Source organism: Entelurus aequoreus, linkage group LG09, assembly GCF_033978785.1.
Source record: "Entelurus aequoreus isolate RoL-2023_Sb linkage group LG09, RoL_Eaeq_v1.1, whole genome shotgun sequence".
Lineage (NCBI taxonomy): Eukaryota > Metazoa > Chordata > Actinopteri > Syngnathiformes > Syngnathidae > Entelurus > Entelurus aequoreus.
Genome location: NC_084739.1, coordinates 19,611,990 through 19,631,321, shown reverse-complemented (window position 1 = coordinate 19,631,321; position 19,332 = coordinate 19,611,990). Strand labels below are relative to the sequence as shown.

At 38.7% G+C, this 19,332-nt stretch overlaps 2 protein-coding genes across 5 annotated transcripts in view; one reads left to right on the top strand and one right to left on the bottom strand.

The window, feature by feature from the left end:
• khdrbs2 (KH domain containing, RNA binding, signal transduction associated 2) overlaps positions 1–19,332 on the top strand; it is a 144,649-nt gene that overhangs the window by 67,611 nt on the left and 57,706 nt on the right. For all 4 annotated transcript variants that reach the window (XR_009827240.1, XR_009827241.1, XM_062058290.1 and 1 more), the window contains exon 5: positions 10,753–10,880. Coding sequence is in view for 2 of the 4 variants with exons in the window: in XM_062058290.1 (XP_061914274.1) it covers positions 10,753–10,880 (128 nt within the window). In the remaining 2 variants the exon portion in view is untranslated. The remainder of the gene's footprint in view (positions 1–10,752; positions 10,881–19,332) is intronic.
• Positions 1–19,332, bottom strand: part of si:dkey-103j14.5 (isoaspartyl peptidase/L-asparaginase) — a 108,635-nt gene that overhangs the window by 88,794 nt on the left and 509 nt on the right. The gene's annotated exons all lie outside the window — the stretch shown is intronic.

Here is a 19,332-nt window from a genome sequence, read left to right as displayed (position 1 = left end):
CACAGAAATATTGAGTTATCGTTATCACGAGCCATTTATTGCCTACGGTGGGGGTCAGCAACCCGTGGCTCTTGAGCCGAATGCGGCTCTTTAGTGCCGCCCTAGTGGCTCCCTGGACCTCTTTCAGAGATGAGTAAAAATGGAAAAAGATGAAGAAAATTTTTTATTTTTTGTTTGACTGTTTTCTACAAACATGACACAAACCTTCCTAATTGTTAGAAATCCCACTGTTTATGTTATCCATGCTTCACTGATGACAGTATTTGGCAAGCACCGTTTTGCCCTACTAATTTCAGCGATCCTTAAACTCGTCGTAGTTTGTTTACATGTACAAATTTCTCTGATGCTGCCACAGAAAGACGTGTTTTATGCTACTCCTTCTTCGTCTCATTTTGTCCACCAAACATTTTGTGCTGTGCGTGAATGCACAAAGGTGAGCTTTGTTGATGCTATTGATTTACTGGAGTGCTTATCAGGCATATTTGGTCAATCCATGACTGCAAGCTAATCAATGCTAACATGCTATTTAGGCTAGCTGTATGTACATATTGCATCATTAGGCCTGGTTTGTAGGTATATTTGAGTTCATTTAATTTTCTTTAGTTATGTCCTCTGTGTATTTAATTTATATGTGCGTGTCTCATGACACATTATCTGTATGTAATATTGGCCGTATTTCTCATAGTTGTTTGTGTGCCATGTTGTTCCAGACCACAGCAAACGTTACCCAGCTTGCAAAGTGGGGCTGTGAATCTTTGGGTGTCCCATGATTCGATTCAGAATCGATTCTTGGGGTCACGATTCGATTCAAAATCGATTTTTTTTTTCAATTCAACACGATTCTCGATTAAAAAACGTTTTTTTTATTTATTTATTTTTTTAAATGAAAACAATTCACAACAATACCATAATAATGCAATACAATTTCAAAACCAAACCCAATTTTGCTGCCGGTGGTGTTAGTGGATGATCTTTTTCCTCTGATAACTGTGGGTGGTGTCTGTCCAAGTGAGCGTGGGGATTTGAAGTATTCCCAAAATACTTAACTTTAGCGTTGCAAAGTCTGCAAATTGCATGAGTCATGTCAAGCCCTTTCTTGCCACGGTAAAATCCAAAGTGTCTCCAAACGTTTGCTTTCAAAGCCCGCGGAGGCGGTTGTATTTCTTTAGGCTGCTCTGTGTCTTTTTCTTTTACCTGCATTTTAGCGGCAACACAACAACACTACACTGTACACTTCCCTTAGTACTAGCTAGCCACCAGGTAGCAACGCTTCTTATTGCACAATACCTACGGTAGCCCAGAAGGCACATACACATTGCCGGGAGCGGGGGAAGAAAATAGATTTTTGTAAAATGAGAATTGATACTGAATCATACAACGTGAGAATGGCAATTTGAATTCGAATCGATTTTTTCCCACACACCCCTAGCTGACATGCAAGCAGAGTAGTACATTTTTGTAAAAAGCTTTTATAATTGTAAAGGACAATGTTTTATCAACTGATTGTAATAATGTACATTTGTTTTAACTATTAAATGAACCAAAAATATGACTTATTTTATCTTTGTGAAAATATTGGACACAGTGTGTTGTCAAGCCTATGAGATGCGATGCAAGTGTAAAACATTCTGACACTATTGTTCTTTTTTTTTTTTTTAATAAATGTCTAATGATAATGTCAATGAGGGATTTTTAATCACTGCTATATTGAAATTGTAACTAATATTGATACTGTTGTTGATAATATTCATTTTTGTTTCACTACTTTAGGTTTGTTCTGTGTCGTGTTTGTGTCTCCTCTCAATTGGTCTGTTTATTGCAGTTCTGAGTGTTGCTGGGTCGGGTTTGGTTTTGGAATTGGATTGCATTGTTATGGTATTGCTGTGTATTGTTTTGTTGGATTGATTAATAAAAAAAATTTTTTAAAATAAAAATAAAAAAATTAATAAAAAATAAATAAAAAAATCGATTTTTTAAAAATGAGAATCGATTCTGAATCGCACAACGTGAGAATCGCGATTCGAATTCGAATCGATTTTTTCCCACACCCCTAAAGATTGTAATAAATCCATTAGAAGAAGACAGCCCGCCATTTCCTTAAACTTGGACACACATATATATATACCTCTGGCCATTTTGAGCCAGTAATTTCCAGAAGTTATTTCATCTTGTGAGAAGCCTCCATTTTAATAAGGATTTCCAATGTTGCAAAAATGTGTAGAATAAAAATTAAAATACAACATTTCTATCAACGAAGATTTGCGTCAGCCTTTGATAGTAGGCTACTATAGCTAATATAGACACTTACATCATGTGTTGAATTCATTATAACACTTACATAAGGCTTTTAATTTTTTGCGGCTCCAGACAGAGGTTTTTTTTTTGTATTTTTGGTCCAATATGGCTCTTTCAACATTTTGGGTTGCCGACCCCTGGCCTACGGTATTGTGAGGGGCACTGATATTCGCAGTCCTACCATAGAGTGAGATTATCGTATTGTATTTTTTCGTTCCACGGAACAAATCAGTAGTGACGGAATTCATGTAGCTCCGTTCCTGGGAGGATCTCGCATGCAATTTGCAATGCTGAAAATGCTGAAAATGATGGAACGCACCACTCGACATAGCAACTGAGGCTGCAGTTAAAGTTGGAATTGTTTTCAGGGTCACGTTCTACAACCAGCTCGTTCAGCGGTGATCTGTTATCCATTAGGAGAGATTCACTGAGACAGACAGTAAGAAACAGAATGTGCCTCACATTTAGTGTGGGCAAAAGAGCTTTTTTGAGAAGTGAAATAACAACAGGAGCAGCTTCTACCAGGTACCATAAGCCAATGAGGTTATAAAAACTCTATTAGCCTACCTGGTGTGTTAACCCTTCAAACATCCAATTTTAGCTCCGTGATGGGCGTAGCGCATCATGCATGGTCAAAATTAATCTCAGTGAGCAAACAGTCCGACCCGAAGAGCCAGGGTACAGTTTATCTCTGTGTACTCATGCTAGCGCCTCTGTCAACAGTCAACATTTACAAGGTCTGGCACATTTTAAAGCGCTTTGAATAAGTTGCCAGCTTTCCAATTAAAAGATCTGCCAGTCTTAGTTCAAACCAACAAAACGCTGTCGGCCATATTAATTCATGAAGGAGTACGAGCGTGTGCCGTGTCAAATGTTTTGGACGTCTGTCATGAGGGTTTTTCTGTTCGTGCGTGATATGTTCGTGTCAAGAATTAGAGTTTGAGAAAAACCGACACATTTTTTTGCTTTACTGAAACACCTTGTGTGTTTTCTTCTTTGCACATTACTGTTTGTACAGTTTTGGTTAATGCCTGTAGGCTTTTACTCAACAGCTGCAAGAGATTTGCTCTAAATCAGTGGTTCTCAAACTTTTTCACCAAGTACCACCTCAGAAAACACTGAGTACCACCATAAAGACCAACATTGAAATAAAGAAGCATAGTAAGCCCAGTGTTGGCGTTAATGCACTTTTTGTGTCTTTTTTTACACATTGAAATCAGAAAGGACGCGAAATATGTTTTTTTTTTTTTTACCGATTATCGTTTTACGCCGGTGTTTTGTTTTGTTTATATTTGCCGGGTCAAATTATTAATTATTAATTATTGGTCGACTTCAAAGTAATGCACTTTACGGTACAATTTCTTAAATTTTGATTCGCTAAAAGTTGTATTGATCACAAATACTGTATTTCCGATATTATACTTTTTATTGTCTCGTTTTTTTTGTTTTTTCATTGCCTCTTAGAGTGGTCTTAGGCCATATTGTATATTGCATATTGTGTATATTGTGTTGTTTCTGTATATTGTGTGGTTTCTTTTTTTTTTTTAATGCAAAGCACCTCAGGGAAGCAACCTAAATTCCGTTGCACCTGTACCTGTACATGCACAATGACAAATAAAGATCATTCATTAGGACTCCCGCGTGTTATTGTTTTCGTCATGGCGAGCAATAAACCAAAGAAGCTAAGCTTCAATGAAAAGTGGCTTCAGGAGCCACTTTTCAGCAATTGGTTCACTTATAAAGCTGGAAATATGTTTTGCACGCCATGTAAACAGGCTAATAAAAAAGAACACCTTTACGACCAGGTGCACTGATTTTCAAATATCCAGCCTCACCAGGCACCAAGACACACCCTCCAATTTGAGTCCCTACAGTTCCGCTCTTTGGTCGGAATGACGAGGCCGTCGATTTGTTACAACTCTTTATTTATGTTTTCCACAAAGCCAACCGGACATCCACCACGCTATTAACGCTTCTGAACATGCTAGCACTCCCTCTCCTAACTTGCCCACTCACTTACACACGTCACTCACCCCACTTATTGTCATTCTTAAAGGGGAACACACATCTTATGGCCATGACAAAGCCAGAGATTAAATGCTAGAGGCATTGAGTGCCACTCTATTAAATGCCATTGAAACTAACTTGCAAAATTCTAAGTTTGTTGGCATTATTTGCCATGAAAGTGTAGATGTGGCGGTTTTTAAACGACTGATTATCTACATACAGGTGAGAAAGAGAATAATCAATTAAATTTGTCATGTGCATGTAAGCCCTGGCACACCATTTCATGACCGAAGCAAACAACTTTCATACTAAAATAAATACACCTAAAACTTATTAAATAAAAATATAGAAAAAAATACCGGCAGCGGTAAAGTTTAGATCCATGAAGGAAAGAACAAAGTGAATTGATTGATTGATTGATTGATTGATTGAAACTTTTATTAGTAGATTGCACATTTCAGTACATATTCCGTACAATTGACCACTAAATGGTAACACCCGAATAAGTTTTTCAACTTGTTTAAGTCGGGGTCCACGTAATCAATTCATGGTAATGAATGCTTATAACTGAATACATTTCCATATGCATAACAATTTGTTTTCTTTTGTATAATTTTTTAAAATGAATTAAGTAATGTTTATGACAACCTTTTTCCAAAACACAATATAGAATGTGAGATACAACAGGATAATGCATACATTTATCATTTGTTTTCAAAACGTTTACAAAAAAAGTGGGACCCCAAAATTTTACTGTGGGACCCCATTTTTATGACTTGATGGGGTCCCTGGGACCCCATTTTGAAATTTCCTGACGCCAACACTGAAGCCTATATATTAATTTAAACAAGGCAGGTTTTATTTAAGTAAATGTATTATGTTTGGCACTGTAACACTAAACACAGTTTGAACAGTAACACTGTGTTTGAATAAGTGATTATTTGACATACCACTAGATGGAGCCCACGTATTACCACAGTTTGCTCGAAAGGATATCCAAATAAGAACTTATGTTCCCTTATTGTTTTTTCTGCGCTTTTAAAGATACCGTCATTTTTTCCGTGTTGCTGTATAAACATCATCCAAAAGAAAACAAGGGAATTTCATCCGCCCTTTACTAGTATAAATTGCATCAAAACTGTGTGCATGATTGTATTCCAAACTGCCTGTATAAAGTGTTGCTGTGTGAAAGCACACAGATTTATGGTAATATCCTGCATTACTTTGGTTCTGTGTCAAAGGCACAGGCAGATGAATGTTGGATTTACTGTTAGGACTGTGATGCAGCAATTCTGCAGGATTTTATGTTTTGGGTTAATCGTCTGCGACAGAGTCTGATTGAAGTGCTTACAATACTAGCGACAGTCCCCTCTGTTGGCTTGCATTGTTGCTATTATAGTGAAATCCTGTAGGTGCCGATATTGTGCCTTTAAAACTGCTGCCAAAAGAAAACAAGCTGTAGAAAAATTATTTTTGGTTGATGTAAATTACAGTCGAGACATCCTGTGTGTTATCCTGTTGACTCGACGTCGGTGGGCTTTTAAATGTTCTAAGAATTACACACAAACCTGGATAAAGAGAGAAAGGAAACATGTTGTCACCTCGTATTGATGTTATCCCATGAAACATTGTGTAGTATTCCAGTCTATGAATTTAATTAAAGACGTCTTATGACTGCACTGAATAGCTGAACAGGCAATGAAATCGCTAGAAAGGCAAGGATTAAGGAAGAGGTAAGGAATAATGAGATATTGTTTTTAATTTGGTTCCCTCTGTGGATGTGTCATTTATTTTTAAGCCACTGCGACATTTGTGAAATATTAAATCCTAATAAAAATTACTCAAGAAATCAATGACACAGTTTATAATTAAAATTGAAGTTATTAAGACACGGTCAGAAAGTAAAAACAAAGATACCTAAAAAAAAAGCTTGTTTATGTTATAAGACTTTAAATAAATGTAATCTGATCATTTTTGTTGGTCATAAAGTCGGTGCAAACATTACAAGATATGTTAGCCCAGTGGCGGCTGCTTGTCTTTCAAGGAGAGGAAGCTCCTTTTTAGCCTACCTGTGAGTGCTTTGGGGTGGTGAAAGTGCTCACAGTGGCACAGAAGTCAGTCTACAAATACGAGTAGAGTTTCTAGAAAGTCACTAAGAGGATTGGAAAAGTCTTGAGGTCAACTCGGAACACGGAATGAAACTTAAAAGATGCTCCAGAATCAAAATCAGAATCAGAATAGTTTTTATTGCCATTGTTTGAGAACGGGTTCACAAACTAGGAATTTAACTTGGTGCAATCGTGCGACATAAAACACATATAACACAGAATAGAATAATGGCTGTTCTAATAAAAATAATAAAAGTAATAGCTATAACTGAGCTATCAGATCTTGTTATTGTTGGTTTATATTTCAACTGATTTGCTCATTTCCCTGTCAATCAAAATTAGATTCAGCTTTAGAAAGATCATCCGATCATCATGCAGAAGCTCAGCGTCCGGGCCAGCTCATTGCTCCTAAGACCCCCAAAGAAACTCAGCCTTCCTAGACGTAACATTTTTTTTGCCTGTTTAGCCATTCAGGGTCATACTTTGTCGCTGTGAGCTTCCACGCGCTGAAGCTACAGCTTCAATAGCAACTCACAATTAGAGATTGACTACAGGCACCATTTGTATGGAGAAATGGTGTCGGAGAGTAGGGGTGGGCGTATCAGTAGGAGTATTGATATTGGATTGATACTAGTTTGATGACAGATACTTTTATTGAGGTTTCTTGACATGTTATGTCCAGTAAATTATTTTTTTTTTCCTCTGAGTCTGGCGTTTTTCGTATTCGGTCTGTGCAAATGGCGCACCTCTTTCGCTATACATGCAGGCACACATATTTTTCATTTTAGCTCCCCCTATATTCACTTGGTGACGGATCGATACCAAAAATCTCAATGCTCAACATACTTACCAAATTAGGCGCATTCAAGCACACTTTTAATGCAGTTTGAAGTCAACACATGCATATTTGCATATAACCATGCATATTTGACAAATTATTTAATTACATTTAAAGGGGAAGTTTGCCTTTCCTTGTAGTCAATGAGCAATCGCCACTGGCTAAAACAGATTCTAACGCTAACAAAACTCTAGCGTTGTCCTGGCTAGTCCTATATTCACCTGTATATAGAGCTTTGTAATAATCGGCAATGCAGCATTTCTAGAAATTTTTGCTTTTCATATAGGGGTGTAACGATTAATCGATATATTGATGTATATATTCCTTAGATTCAACTACATCAATCTGTGCTCAGCAAGTTTGCTTTCCGGAAGATACAGTAGGTATTGATCCAACATCGTTTTAAAAGGCAATCGATCGATTTGATCAATACTAGAAAAGGAAACCTTTGTATTTAAGAACGGCAGACTTTATATGAAATTTAGCACTTTAAATGATAAAGACGTTAAACCTTACTTAAGTATGTTTGCCCGTCTTTGGCATATCACCATTATTCAGTAAAACAATAATGGCTGGTATCTACGGTGGCTGAGAAAGGTCATAACAAATGGAAACGCGACAGGACAATATCATAAATTACAACACAACAACGTTCAACTACAGCACGATTGCAAAAGCCACAACAAATACAAACGCCATGACACATTAACATAAAGCCGCAACACAACTTTAAGCCACAAGGGACACGACGGAAGAGACAATGGAGTTACAGCGACGGACTGACTTCTTTTTTTTTTTTTTAATGTCCTGTCCAGCTTTTCAGGCAAATCATATAGTAGATGTAGATGCCCATATCGGCTATTCGGATTTACTTTACGAAAGAGAAGTGTAGGATACTTCTCTTGTTGCCTTATTTGTATTTGACTTCATTAAATGTATTTATATTATCATTTGGTGCAGCCGGGCCGGAGCAGGAGGGGATAGAAAGAGAAAAAAAGGAAGACAGAGGGGGGAATTGTGGGGACAAGAGGGGGATTAGACAGAGAGACAAAAACAACAACAGCAAACACAACAACAACAACAACAACAACAGAGCAACATCAGCAAATACGACATGTACAAATATGATGGTAAAAGTAATAGCAAATAAGCAGTTAGCGAAAATAAAAAATAATACAGAAATGACAATGAGCATTATTACACTAAAAATGGAGCAATATGAATACCAATAGAAATAGAACTATTGATAATAAACAATACCAATACTTTACCTTTATTATCAACAATACAGTTGTTCAAATGCAACAATACATATACGTAATGATAACTTGAGATACGAAAGAATGCAGAAAAATGGAGGGGAAGAAAGAGAAGCAACCTACATTAACCTTGTAGATTGTTATAGTAACAATAGGTTAAGCTTTGTCAGTGTGCCATGTGTTATACCCAGTTTACCCTAGGACAACAACATTAATATATGTTTGATGAAACGTGATTATGTGCATGAGTGTATGTGTGCATATGTACTTGTATATGCACAGTATGTGTATATGTGTGTTTGTGCAGTGAATGTATATGTACATTCACTGTACATATATGTACTGACTTCTTGAACATAGTATTTTAGTATTATTGAAAAAGAAAAAGAAAGTTATTTATGGCTGAAGAAGTGGTCACACTTCACTTACTTTTCCAACTTCGTTCATTACACCGTTTTCAACTTTCCGTCTCAGGAAGTCGGTGAGTCACCAAAACTTGTCCGTTGTCACTTCTGTTCTGTCATTGTATTGTCGTGTTTTGGCTTATAGTGGTTGTGTTACGGCTTATAGTTATTGTGTTGTGGCCTGCTACCGTAGCTTTTTTTAAATGAGAGTAGTTGTTTTTTTTGTACATTTGGTTGCACTTAAGTTTTCATATTAATTTATCAGAATCAGAATCAGAAGTACTTTAGTCCCTGAGGGGAAATTAAGATTTTCAGCACAATCCCATTCGAATTTGTATTATTTCTGTCAAAAAAACAACTTCAAAATTAGCAGGAAAACCTACTGTTAATTCAACCTAAGAATACACTTTATTTTTTATATCAATAGTGTATTATTTTATAATGAAAAAAAAGGAAGTAGCAAATAAATCTACTGTTAAAATGTTGGTTACTGTTCTTTTATTGAAATGTTCTTGAACATTGAAAATGTGAGCAGAATGTGTTTCCTCATGTTAATTCAACCTAAAGTGTTGGTTGCACTTTTTTCAAATAAGATGTGAATGCATTGGTCATTATTTGTTGTTTACTTGCTTGTTTGCATCCAAAATTAATTTATACATACAAGAAATAACAGGAAAGTAGGCCACCTACTCAGTGGGCCACCTACTCAGTGGCCCAGTGGTTAGAGTGTCCGCCCTGAGATCGGTAGGTTGGAGTTCAAACCCCGGCCGAGTCATACCAAAGACTATAAAAATGGGACCCATTGCCTTCCTGTTTGGCACTTAGCATCAAGGGTTGGGATTGGGGGTTAAATCACCGCTGCTGCCCACTGCTCCCCTCACCTTGCCAGGGGGTGAACAAGGGGATGGGTCAAATGCAGAGGACACATTTCACCACACCTAGTGTGTGTGTGACAATCATTGGTACTTTAACTATACTTCACCTGCAGTGTCCAGTATCTACTATTTATTTCACAGTCACACTTTTTTTGCTAAAAAGTTACTGAATTGATATAATCTCACTGATTTGTTTTGGATCGTATTGTTCTAAAAAAATAATATCGCCCCCGAATGGTATCGGCAACCACACATTCTGAATCGAATTGAACACCCCTATTTTCATGTAGCCACTATTACTGTGTTGTCCATTTATGTTCTTTATTCATTGAGCCTGGCTGTTTTGCCACTTTTCTTAAAAAGCAATATGTCAAAAAGACAAGTATACATTTGCAAAAGCATGTCTCACAAAAGAACAGAGGGTGCTGCCTCCCTTGCTTTGTTGTCAATACCACAATTATGGTAAGATTGTGCAATCATGTTGACTTTGCTCTGCATTTCTTTTGAAATGACAAGATAATGAATGCTGCTGAGCCTATTATCTTATCAGTGCAATTATCAGTATAATATTGGGTATGGCCATCAGACATCTTTCTGCACAGAGTTGCTGAAAAGCTCAATAAAAGAGTGTTTGTAAAGACATTTTACACAGTTTGTGGTGCTTTTAGGTGGGATGATAGCTCTTGCGTTCCTTTCTAAAAGAATTAAGTTTGACATTTTGGTCTACGGAAACTGCAATTCCGGAGGTAATTTCCATCTTAAATGCACTCAGTTTTGCGAAAGTAGTAGGAAAAGAAAAAAAATCTCCACTCTTAGCTGAAAAAAACAGGCAACCTTCTTTCTTCCCTCATTGCAGTGCAAGCAGCATCTGTCAAGATGATTTTAATTGACATGGCATTCGTATGTGACAGCCAAATGTCTTTAATGTTAATAAGTAAAGCGTGCTGTTTTGTTTTGTTGCTGCAGGACTACAACGATGAGATCAGACAGGAGCAACTACGTGAGCTCTCTCTGTTGAATGGCTCTGACGAGTCCAAAACGGGCAGGAATGCACAAGCAAGGAGCTCTCGAGCAGCAACTACAGTATCCAGCAGGTATTGCACTAATTACATGTGTTAACAGGCTTACTGATTATGTCAGGTCCTTGACGTTATTTAGTTCACGAATAACAGGAGTGACATTGAACTAAACCAGGGGTGTCAAAGTAATTTTATCTCAGGGGCCGCATGGAAGAAAATATGTGCACAGGGCCGGACTATTAAAACCATGGCATAAAAACTAAAAAAATAAAGACAACTTCAGATTGTTTTCTTTGTCTTACTTTGGTCAAAAATAGAACAAACACATTCTGAAAATATTACAATAAAAATATAGAAGAAAAAAAATACCGGCAGCGGTAAAATTTAGATCCATGAAAGAAAGAAGAAAGTGAATGAATGTTTATAACTGAATAATTTTACATATGCATATAAATGTTTTCTTTTGTATTATTTAAGTAATGTTTATGACCAAAATTTTCCAAAACACAATATAAAATGTGAGATATAACAGGATAATGCATACATTTATCATTTGTTTTCAAATCGGTTACAAGAAAGTGGGACCCCAAAGATTTACTGTGGGACCCCATTTTTATGACTTTATGGGGTACCTGGGACCCCATTTGGAAAATTCCTAGCACCAACACTGATGGAGTATTGGTGCGTGCAAAACAGAAGCAGGCGGCTGTGGCCTGCGGGCCGGTTTTAATACTAATCAAATATCATCCCGGGGGCCATTAATAATTAATTCCAGATCTGGCCCGCGGGCCTCGACTTTGACACCCCTGAACTAAACAAATGTGTCATAATTAAGTTTAGACCGGGGTTCTTAACCTTTATGACCTGGGCCCAACTTTCTAACTGCAGAGGGGCCCGGGGCCAACTCAAATATTAACACTGAATTAGTTATCTTACTCTTTATTTTAATGGTATTCAATTATTATATCCAACCTACTTAGAGTTTACAACCTAGTCAAATGATATGAAAGCATGTGTTATCACAAATATTATTTATTTAACATACAAAACTTAGGCTTAGGTTAGGCTGATTGGAAAAATAAGTACTAATCGAATATGCTGCATATGAGGGACTCATAAACAACTATTTAAATTATTTAGTGCTAAAATAAAATAAATTAATAATAATAATAACTGAATTTCTCAACTAAACTGTCATTAAAATTTGAATGCAAATAAAAATACAGCTTCACCACTATAGTCATAGTTTTTGCGCTAAAGAAACTTCTCTCTGACTTTAGCTACAGACTTCTTCTGTTTGTTTGATATTGTTTTACTGCCAAAGGTGGAAAAGTGTATTACAACTGAGTACTGCTGCGGCCCATACAGACCACAGCTGAGAAACAGATATTTTTTTGGGCGGCCAAACAATGGGCTCTCTTGTCTGCCCTATGGTTAAGAAACACTGAGTTAAGGTATCACAGTGAATTTAATACAGTTGTCCAGGACACTTAATTAGGTACAACTGCCCAGAAATGAGTCAATATACTTTTAATATTTTGTTTGTCGTATTCAGATACATTACAAATACATGCATACCTTCTATATTTTTCAAAATTATGAGAACCTTTTAGACATGAAATAACACCCTTTAGTCCCCTTTACACGCTTTTAATCCAAAATAGCAATGCTGCCTGAGGCTGAGCCAATCAGTAGACATGATACTGAACAGGTTTGGTCTCATCTAGTGACAAATACTACTGTAGTGGCCTAAAATCTATCACACAAGATATATTGCAGCATCCTGCGATAACGGTACATATTAAAATATATTCTTTGGTATGTAAATAATAATGTAACCATTTAAAATGACTTACATAGACTGCTAATTTGGCTCCTGATGGTATGTGGTAACATATTGCATCATTTCTAGTTGTATTTTTTTGTTGAAACTATTATTAATCTAGTTGGTAATTTACTGTTAATAGCTAGTTACTGTCTTTCTATCTACACATATAATAAAATATAATAAGCATTTATTATTCTGTTGTTTGATACTTTACATTAGTTTTGGCCAATACTACAAATGTGGGTATCGATCTAATACCAAGTATGTCCAGGAGCATTTTTTTTTCATATCAATGCTGATACTGATACTTAAAATTTTCAAGATCATTGAAGGATTCAGTTTTTGATCACAATTATAATCAGATAAAAACACAGGACAGTGGTGTAACAATACCAATATTGGAATTGTTTTAGATTTAAATCCTTTAATTTTTGCCCTTGAAGTCGTCCTGCGTCCATTGATTTTTTCCCTGAGATTGTAAACAATAACAAAAACAACAGAATATTTATTTGATAATACAAAATATCAATCTAACCTCTGTAGTATCGAACACATAATGATATTATATTTGGTATCGTTACTGTCGATATTTGTATCGACCTGCCCACCTTTTTTTACTTTCAAGAGCTCGAGCTTGCAGTTAGCGGTTAGCTTATCCTCCTATGGTGTGTAATGTAGCTATTCCTCATCCTCCAGTGATAATGTTACGTGTAAGAAACAGTTTATATGCTGCCAGAGAGGCAAGGATTACTGACTTGACCTAGGAGTACATTAGCCTACATTGCTTTGAGGATGCATTTGTTCGCTTGTCGCTGTCAAATTTGCGGCACACAACTAGAATATGTCATCAACATGCATAATCACAGTATAATGATACCATTAAAAGCTCTATTGTCTGCCAAATGTATATAATTCAAATCGCTTATCGTGCAACCCTACTGTAGTATTGATATTTTTTGTCAATTTTGCCATTTTTATGCTTGAAAAGGGCTTAATTTAGGGTAAAAAATGTGTAAAATGTACTTAAAAAACTGCAATATGATGGAGTCCCAATTTATAAAGCTGGATGTGGCGAGGGACGACTTTAGTGCATCTGTACACTCTAATAAGTTTTAAATGCTATTAGGTGTTTTTATACATTAACATACAGTGGTACCTAAGTTTTTGTTATTGACACATTCTAAAAAGACGACGGCACCGACACAATTCTTTGTATAAGAAATAAAAATACAGAAGTATCTCAACTTAAAAGCTCAATTGGTTCCATGAGCGAGCGTGTAACTCAAAACACTTGAAATGTATTGAAAACCATTTCATTCTTGATTGCCCCCCCCCCCCCCCCCCCCCCCCGAAAAAGCACAATTTTAACATGCAACATGCCTCTTAAAAAGACACACACACTTTTTTTTTTTTTCTTTTTTTTTTTTTTTTTTTTTTTTTTTCTTTTTTTTATAATGTCCTGCCCAGCTTCTCGGGCAAATCATATAGCAGATGTAGATGCCCATATCGGCTGTTCAGATTTACTTTACAAAAGAGAAGTGTAGGATTCTTCTCTTGTTGCCTTACTTGTATTTTGACTTTATTAAATGTATTTATATTATCATTTGGTGCAGCCGGGCCGGAGCAGGAGGGGATAGAAAGAGAGAAGAAGGAAGACAGAGGGGGGAATTGTGGGGACAAGAGGGGGATTAGACAGAGAGACAAAAACAACAACAGCAAACACAACAACAACAACAACAGAGCAACATCAGCAAATACGACATGTACAAATATGATGGTAAAAGTAATAGCAAATAAGCAGTTAGCGAAAATTAAAAAAAAAAAAAAAAATACAGAAATGACAATGAGCATTATTACACTAAAAATGGAGCAATATGAATACCAATAGAAATAGTGCTATTGATAATAAACAATACCAGTACTTTACCTTTATTATCAACAATACAATTGTTCAAATGCAACAATACATATACGTAATGATAACTTGAGATACGAAAGAATGCAGAAAAATGGAGGGGAAGAAAGAGAAGCAACCTTAACCTTGTAGATTGTTATAGTAACAATAAGTTAAGCTTTGTCAGTGTGCCATGTGTTATACCCAGTTTACCCTAGGGCAACAACGTTAATATATGTTTGATGAAACGTGATTATGTGCATGAGTGTATGTGTGCATATGTACTTGTATATGTACAGTATGTGTATGTGTGCTTGTACAGTGAATGTATATGTACAGTATGTGTATATGTGTGTTTGTACAGTGAATGTATATGTACAGTATATGTATGTGTGTGTTTGTACAGTGAATGTATGTGTAGTATGTGTGTGTTTGTACAGTGAATGTATATGTACAGTATGTGTATATGTATGTTTTTACAGTGAATGTATATGTACAGTATGTGTATACAGTATGTTTGTATAATGAATGTGCGTGTGGAAGTACGAACTTTGAGTGTGTAAATATGTACTGTATTTATTTGTATATGTATGTGGGAGCGTAGGTACCTATGTATGTCTGTATGTATGTGTGTGAGTATATGTGAATTTGCATGTACAATACATTTGACTCCCAGTGTGTGCGGGAGCCAGAGTACGGCCCCAGCCTCCCCGAGAACCCATCTCACAAACAGTAGGTGTGGTGCCCAGGGAACCAGGGGCCACCGCCCCCACGCAGCCAAGACGGACAGCGACAGGAACCCCAGAGCCTGGCCCACCGTGCCGCCCACAAGGGCCAGCAGCAGGCCGCAGACAGACGCACCCGGCAGAGGACAAGGCACGAGAAAAACAGGGGGAAGCCAGACCCCAAGCCAGCGAGAGACCACACCCCACACGGACAGAAAGGCGGGACGCCCCGCCCGAGGGGCCCGGAGACCCCCCGCAACCGGACGGGAAGACCGCCCCCGCCCCACCGGCAACAGGGCCCCCACGAGCCACCCCCCCACCCCCGGAGAGCGCGGCGAGGCCAGCCCACGGCCACCCCACCCAAGCCGGCCGCCACAGGACCACCCAGCACGGGGCCACAGGAACCACCCACCCCACCCGCAGGGACCCCAACGATGGAGATGGAACAACCAGCAACCGCCCCGCCGAGTCCCCCCCCCCGAGGTAGGGGAATTAATAAATAAAATAAATAAATACATAATAATAATAATAATAATATTAATAAAATATATTTTTTTTAAAAAGGGGGGGGAAAATAAATAAATAAATAATTAAATCTATTTATAAAAATAAATAAATAAATAAATAAATAAAAAAAGAATTAAACGAAGATCACAGACATGCTGACACACAAGGTCGCTACCCCAACAACTGGCTGACTCGCAGCACCTCGGAATACCCTGCAGCACCAAGCCACCACAGTAGACGCAGGGACCAGACCCAGCAGGCCCCAACCAAGACGGCCACCCGGAAGGGATGGACGGCGGGACCCAGGAGCTCCAGACACGCAGTCCGGATGCAGTAGCCTGAGGCGCCGACCCCCACCCGACAGGCAGGCCCAGAACGTACCCCCAGAAATATACATACATATATATATACATACACATAAACATACACATGTACACATACACACACATACACATGCATACACATACACATATATATACATACATACATACATACATACATACATACACACACACACATACACATACATATACACAGTTTGTCAGCCCCGACAACCACCACGCGCGCGCGCTGCCACCAGTCACAACATCAGCCACCCCCCTGCACCAGACCCAGCAGCCACGGGCGCCCACACCACAAACAAACGGCAGCAGAAACAGCAGCCACAACACCCACAGACAGCCAGCACCACCCAATCAAATCAAAGCGATCAAAAAATAAACCGCGACCGGCAACCACACGCCAACAGGATCACAGATACCAGCCAGCGCCAGCCCGCCAGCAAGCCCAAACGCCAACACGCAAACAAGAGACACCAACACCCCACCACCCCAACCCAAACCCGCACAAACACACCACCGCCCAAACAACCGAGACACAGTATCCAGACCAGACACGGGCGCCGCGCCGCCACCACATCAGGTCGCCAACAGAGACCCCACAGCGCAAGGTCGGGCCACACGGGCACGGACCCCACCCAACAGGAAGCGAGACCCGCGCGACGCCACACACAAAATAAAAAATAAAATAAAATAAATAAATATATATATATACATATATACATACACATACATACACATACACATACATACATACATACATACACACATACACACATATATATATATATATATATATACATACACATATATACACATTAAAAAAAAAAAATAATAATAATAATAATAAATTAATAAAAGCTTGGCAGGCCACCAGAACGCAGTCCCCGGAATCCGCGCCGGCCGACGAGGCACACACACACTTTTAGATAAGAAATGTTTAAAAAAAACATTACAATACAATGTGTACAAACAACTACAGTACTGTACTTCTATTAAAGGCCTACTGAAACCCACTACTACCGACCACGCAGTTTGATAGTTTATACATCAATGATGATATCTTAACATTGCAACACATGCCAATACGGCTGGGTTAACTTATAAATTGCAATTTTAAATTTCCCGCCACACTTCCGGTTCAAAATGTCTAGATATTATGACGTATGCGCGTGACGGAATCAGTTGATGCGGAAGTATTGGTACCCCATTGAATAAATTACAAAAAAGCTCTGTTTTCATTTCAAAATTCCACAGTATTCTGGACATCTGTGTTGGTGAATCTTTTGCAATTTGTTTAATGAACAATGGAGACTGCAAAGAAGAAAGTTGTAGGTGGGATCGGTGTATTAGCGGCGGACTACAGCAACACAACCAGGAAGACAGAGATGGATAGCAGACGCGTTAGCCGCCGAACTCACCTTAACTTCCTCCGTCTCGCCGACCGCATCTGTGATCGGGTGAAGTCCTTCGTCGCACCGTCGATCGCTGGAACGCAGGTGAGCACGGGTGTTGATGAGCAGATGAGGGCTGGCTGGCGTAGGTGGATAGCTAATGTTTTTAGCATAGCTCTGGGATGTCCGGTTGCTAAGTTAGCTTCAATGGCGTCGTTAGCAACAGCATTGTTAACCTTCGCCAGGCTGGAAAGCATTAACCATGTATTTACATGTCCCTGGTTTAATAGTATTGTTGATCTTCTGTCTATCCTTCCAGTCAGGGATTTATTTATTTTGTTTCTATATGCAGTTAAGCACGATGCTATCACGTTAGCTCCGTAGCTAAAGTGTTTCGTCGATGTATTGTCGTGGAGATAAAAGTCACTGTGAATGTCCATTTCGCGTTCTCGACTCTCATTTTCAAGAGGATATAGTATCCGAGGTGGTTTAAAATACAAATCCATGATCCACAATAGAAAAAGGAGAGAGTGTGGAATCCATTGAGCCAGCTTGTACCTAAGTTACGGTCAGAGCGAAAAAAAGATATGTCTTGCACTGCATTCTAGTACTTCACTCGAACGTTCCTCGTCCAGGAATCTTTCATCCTCGCTCAAATTAATGGGGTAATCGTCGCTTTCTAGGTCCGAATCGCTCTAGCTGCGTTGAAAACAATAGGAAAATGTGAGGAGCCTTTCAATTGACTACGTCACGCTACTTCCGGTAGGGGCAAGGCTTTTTTTTATCAGATACCAAAAGTTGCGATCTTTATCAATCAATCAATTATATTTTATATAGCGCTTTTCTCTAGTGACTCAAAGCGCTTTACATAGTGAAACCCAATATCTAAGTTACATTTAAACCAGTGTGGGTGGCACTGAGAGCAGGTGGGTAAAGTATCTTGCCCAAGGACACAACGGCAGTGACTAGGATGGCGGAAGCGGGGATCGAACCTGCAACCCTCAAGTTGCTGGCACGGCCGCTCTACCAACCGAGCTACACCGTTGTTCTCTACTAAATCCTTTCAGCAAAAATATGGCAATATCGCGAAATGATCAAGTATGACACATAGAATGGATCTGCTATCCCCGTTTAAATAAAAAAAAATCATTTCAGTAGGCCTTTAAATGGGGCTGTTTGTAACATTTACACAGATGCCTAGAATGCGCCACTTTTCCAATGTATTTTCCACAGTATATCCCGCCCTTTACGGCTTCTCGGACGTAATGACGTAATTACGTAATTACGTACGTACGTAACACATGCACGCACATTACCTGTAAGTGTTGTTGGCTAATAATAGCAATTTGGATTGCTATCATTAGCTGTCATTTTATCATAGCAACAACATGACTGGGGCAGCACGGTGCAACAGGGATTAGTGTATGTGCCTCACAATACGAAGGTCCTGGGTTCGATGCATTATCTCCCCATACTCCGGCTTCCTCTCACCTCCAATGACATGCACCTGATAGGCAACACTAAATTGGCCCTCGGGTGTGGATGTGAGTGTGAATGTCTGGCAACCTGTCCAGGGTGTACCCCGCCTCTCGCCCGAATGCAGCTGAGATAGGCTCCAGCACCCCCCGCGATCCCGATAGGGACAAGCGGTAGAAAATGGATGGATGGACTACTAGTCTACACCAAACTGAAGCATAATGAGTATAAGGACAGCCAAGAAAGCTAACATTTTTATTTTCATGGACATTTATCCATGAAAATATGGAGAAGCTGCTGACTGCAAATTGTTTGTTGCTTCTCTTGGACTGCTTTTCTATGTGTGCACTCGAGACTGAGTAAGT